General features: G+C 39.0%; 1 protein-coding gene across 3 annotated transcripts in view; it reads right to left on the bottom strand.

Annotated features, from left to right (window-relative positions):
• Positions 1-4899, bottom strand: part of Fchsd2 (FCH and double SH3 domains 2) — a 222199-nt gene that overhangs the window by 57661 nt on the left and 159639 nt on the right. For all 3 annotated transcript variants that reach the window (XM_017803071.2, XM_017803070.2, XM_008852729.3), the window contains one exon: positions 439-561. In XM_017803071.2, the coding sequence (XP_017658560.1) occupies positions 439-561 (123 nt within the window). The remainder of the gene's footprint in view (positions 1-438; positions 562-4899) is intronic.

Genomic DNA, 4899 nt, shown 5'->3' with positions numbered 1-4899 from the left:
AAAGATTAAAAAAATAATAATAATAAAATAAATAAATAAATAAATAAATTAAAATATTAAAAAATAAACAGTAACAAAAATACATCCATTTTAAATAAAAACTTGCATAGTTCAGTCAGGAAGTGTGTATAATAAATTTACTAGAAAGAAAATAATGATTATGGGCTGGAGAGATGGTTCAGTGGTTAGGAGCACTGGCTGCTCTTGGAGAGGACCTGGGTTCGATTCCCAACACTCACATGGAGGCTAACAACTGTCCATAACTCCAATTGCAGGGGATCTGATGCCCTCTTCTGACCTCTGTGGGCATTGCAGGACACAGGTACACTTACACACATGCAGGCAATACACGCATACACATAAAATAAAAATAATAAATAAAAATTTTTAAGAGTTTAAAAAAATAGAAATACACTCATTGCATTAAAGACACCTTACCTTGTTGGAGTTTTCTAATAAAAACTGGAATGTGTTCTGTATAGCTTGGCAAGTCTCTAGCTCAGTCCGGCTAAAGGCTATTAAATAATCCTTGAGGTGATCATACACATTTCCATCAAGAGCCTAGAGGAATAAATAAAAGTCCAAAAATTATAATAAAGCTATGGCATATAGTTCCTTTGTCTATAAGAAAAGCAGGAAAGTTCAATTTAAAATCTATTAATAAATTTACAGACTGTTATGTAATAGCAATGAACAATAAACAGTCACTTGGGAAATGCTGAATCTCTAATGAATAGCAACTAACAAAGGTAAAACCTAATATTGCTAAAGTTTAGAAAAAAATAGGACATTTGGGGAACAAAAACATATGGGTTCTGACCTTTGCCTGTTTGGTTATTAGCTTTCTGTAGATACTTCATGACAGTGAGATATAGGAAATTTACAAGGAATAAATAATAATAATAATAATAATGGATTCAGCACAGAGCCTGGGAACATATATTCAATAATCTCCTTCAATATTTCTCATCCATGATTTTCAGAATTATAAATTAGCATATATTCACTAATGAGTAGTCAGAGAAAAAAACATTAGAAATATTATGCACATTTATGTACAAGTTTTTGTTTGAGTATCTATGTGGAAATTACAGCTCAAAACATTCCTGTCAGACATATCTGAAACAAAGCTGAGAGGTCATGGGGAAAAACACTCAGGTCTCAACAACTGTTGCAAGAACTTTCCGGCCACATCAATCCAAAAAAACAGCTACCTTATCTTTAAAGTCCATATTTTTTCTTCTTAGCAACTGACAGACTGGCATGTAGCTAGCGTTGCAGAGTGTCTATGCTGTTCACCAATCAGAGCTCGCCAGCTCCCGAAAACACACAGAGTGCCAATGAATGTTCTTTCATAATGCCATGAGTACATTTCTTTGTCCCAACAAAACTGCCAAGCTTTCTTTTGTTTCTGGACATTCTAGAGGCATTCTAGCATGTGTACATATATATATGTCCCGGATTACAATTATGCCCAAATAAAATATTGCTGATTGAAGATTCACCTCTATGTTTATTTCAAATTGGCACCTGCTTCAAGTTCTCTTGGGAATACACCTAAGCATGGAATTGCTGGGTCATGTGGCAATTTTGTGTTTTTCACAATGGCTATACCTTATCAACAACACATGTAGGTTCTGACTTCTTGATATCCTTGCCACAAAACTCGTGTGTGTGTGTGTGTGTGTGTGTGTGTGTGTGTGTGTGTGTGTGTGTGTGTTCTGCTTTGTGTTTTAAGTCACCAAAGCCATTTTAGTGGCTGGAACATGGTATCTCACTGTGACTCTAATTTTTCATTTCTCAAGTTACTAATGATACCAAACATCCTCTCATGTGTTTACTGGATATTTATGTATTTTCTTTGGAGAAGTATCTATTTAAGTCTTTGACTCTTTTGGTTTGTTTTTTGAGACAGTAGTTGAAATTCAACTTGAACTTAGTATGCAGCTACTTATGACCTTGCACTATTTATTTATTTATATATTTATTTATTTTATATTTTGATCTTTTTGAGACAGGGTCTCCCTGTAGCCCCAGCTGTCCTGGAACTCACTATGTAGACCAGGCTGGCCTTGAACTCACAGAGTTCCGCCTGCCTCTGCCTCCCAAGTGCTGGGATTAAAGATGTGTGCCACCACGCCCGGCATGATCTTGCTCTTTTAAAGAAATATTTGTTTATTGTGTGTGTGCATGCATGCACAAGTGTGTGCGTGTCTGTCTGTGTGCATGTAGGCACACACGTCCTATGGCACACGTGGGGAGGTCAGAGGACAATTGCGGAGAGTTGGTTCCTTCCTGCTTACACTGAAGGCTATACGGATCAAACTCAAGCTGTCAGGCCTGTGCAGAAGTGCCTCCAACAAACTTGCTGGCCTAACCCTGAACTTCTGATCCTTCTGATTCCATTTGGGATTACAAGGCATGTGCCACCATGCCCGGTTTATGCTGTGATGGGGATCGAACCCAGGGCTTTGTGCACGCTGGGCAAACAGCTACTTCCCCAGCTCCAGCTCCGACTCATAGTTTTAAATTTTTATCTCTTTGTTTTCCAGTTCTAAGAATTTTTTTAAAAAAGATTTATTTTGGGGGGACTGGAGAGATGGCTCAGCGGTCGAGAACACTGACTGCTCTTGCAGAAGACCAGGATTCGAATCCCAGCACCCACATGACAGCTAACAATTGTCTGTAACTCCAATTCCAGGGGATCTGACAGTCTCTTCTGTCCTCTGCAGGCATTTAATGACATGGGCACACTTACCTACATGCAGGCAATACACATATACATATAAAATATAAGAAGAATAAAGATTTATTTTTATTTTTTATGTGTATGAATGTTTTTCTCTTGGTCGTTTTTGTTTTTGAAACAGGGTTTCCCTGTAGCCCCAGCTGGTCTGGAACTCACTATGTAGACCAGGCTGGCCTTGAACTCACTATGTAGACCAGGCTGGCCTTGAACTCACAGAGATCTGTCTGCCTCTGCCTCCAAAGTGCTGGGACTACAGGCATGCACCACCACACCTGACATGTATGAGTGTTTTGTCTGCATGTATGTGTACCATGTGTGTGCCTGGTGCCCACAGAATCCAAAAGAGCGTATTGGATTTCCTGGAATTGGAGTTATAGATGGTTGTGAACTACTATATGGGTGCTGGAAACCAAACCTGGGTCCTCTGCAAGAGTAACTGGTGCTCTTAACTGCTAAGTAATCTCTCTAGTCCCTGTAATGATTCTTTGTATATTGTAGATACTAGACTTTTGTAAGACAAATAATTTATAATTATTTCCTCTCATTTTGTAGGCTATCTTTTTACTTTCTCAAGTATCTTCTGAAAGATGGAAGTTTTAAATTTTGATGTTTTCTAATATTGCTATCTTTTTATTGTTTGTATGTTGGTGATTTTTATAAGAATCATCTATAGAAGTTTTATGATCCTTTCTCTATTTTGAGCTTGGCCATTGCATAAAGTTTTGAGTATAAAACTGATTTTGCCGGTTGTGGTGGCACACGCCTGTAGGCCCAGCACTCAGGAGTCAGAGGCATGGGGATCTCTGAGTTTGAGGCCAGCCTGGTCTACACAGTGAGTTCAAGGCCAGCTGAGGCTACAGTGAGACCCTGTCTCAAAAAGATCAAAACAAAACAAAACAACCTCATTTTAAAAAATTCTGTACTCAAGGTATTGGGTAATAAAGTGGCACCGTCTACAGTACTTGTGTCACTAGATGGCACCATTGAGCACTATAAATTCAGACAGTACAAGCACCTTAAAATTTCCATGTAATTATGGAACATTACCAGACAATGTGTTGGGGTGGAATAAAAATTCCTACCTTAAATCATGATTTTCACGAGCTTGTTTTAAAAAGGAACATATTAGAGGCTGGAGAGATGGCTCAGTGGTTAAGAGCACTGGCTGCTCTTCCAGGTGACCCAGGTTTGGTTTCCAGCACCCTTATGGTGGCTAACAACCCTTAACTCCGATTACAGGGGACCTGATGCCCTCTTCTGGTCTTTACAGACATTATATAGATGAGCTGCATCTACATACATGAAGGCAAAACACCCATACACATTAAAAAAAAAAAAAATCCGCTGGGCATGGTGGCACATGCTTTTAATCCCAGCACTTGGGAGGCGGAGGCAGGCGGATGTCTGTGAGTTAAAGGCCAGCCTGGTCTACATAGTGAGTTCCAGGACAGCTGGGGCTACAGGGAGACCCTGTCTCAAAAAGAGACCAAAAAAAAAAATCCAAAAAAATTTTTTTAAAGGAACATACACTTTCTGATAGGAAACTTTTGGCTTAGAAATGTTCTCAGTCGCCCATCATAATTTTGTAGGAAGCCATTAAAACTCTTTGCTTATGTACAATACAAGATAATAAAGGAATTGTGAACTAATAAAACAAAAACCCCGAAGGCATGCATTTTAAGGTGAACCAAATGCCACGCAGTTTGAATGATCTTGGTACTGAATGCCAAATGTACCTAGATGCGGATGAGTGACAAGAAGCAGGAAATAAAAGTCAAAACCTTCAAAAATGTATTAGTTAACTAATTAATTTAGTGCTTAGGGATTGAATCCTAGTGTTTAACACGTCCAAAGCACACACTCTACCACTGAGGTACATTCCTAACCCTCAAAGTCCTTTTGCTATTTCTCATCTGGATTATTGCAGCAATCTCCTATGGCCCTACAGCCATCCAGTTGCCTTGGTAATCTGCTTCGCACTGCAGCTGGGTGCGTGCTTCTAAACTTCATATTTTACTTGACTGCTCAACAATGTTCACTGGCTACAAATCACATTCAGGAGAAAGTATTGTTTGCTTGTTTGTCCTCATCTTTACCATGGGCTGCATGATTTGGACTTGGCTCACCTCTGAGGTTCTCCCTCTCTCTTT

Source organism: Nannospalax galili, unplaced genomic scaffold (genome assembly GCF_000622305.1).
Source record: "Nannospalax galili isolate Female #2095 unplaced genomic scaffold, S.galili_v1.0 scaffold686, whole genome shotgun sequence".
Taxonomy (NCBI): domain Eukaryota; kingdom Metazoa; phylum Chordata; class Mammalia; order Rodentia; family Spalacidae; genus Nannospalax; species Nannospalax galili.
This window is presented reverse-complemented; position numbering and strand designations above follow the sequence as displayed.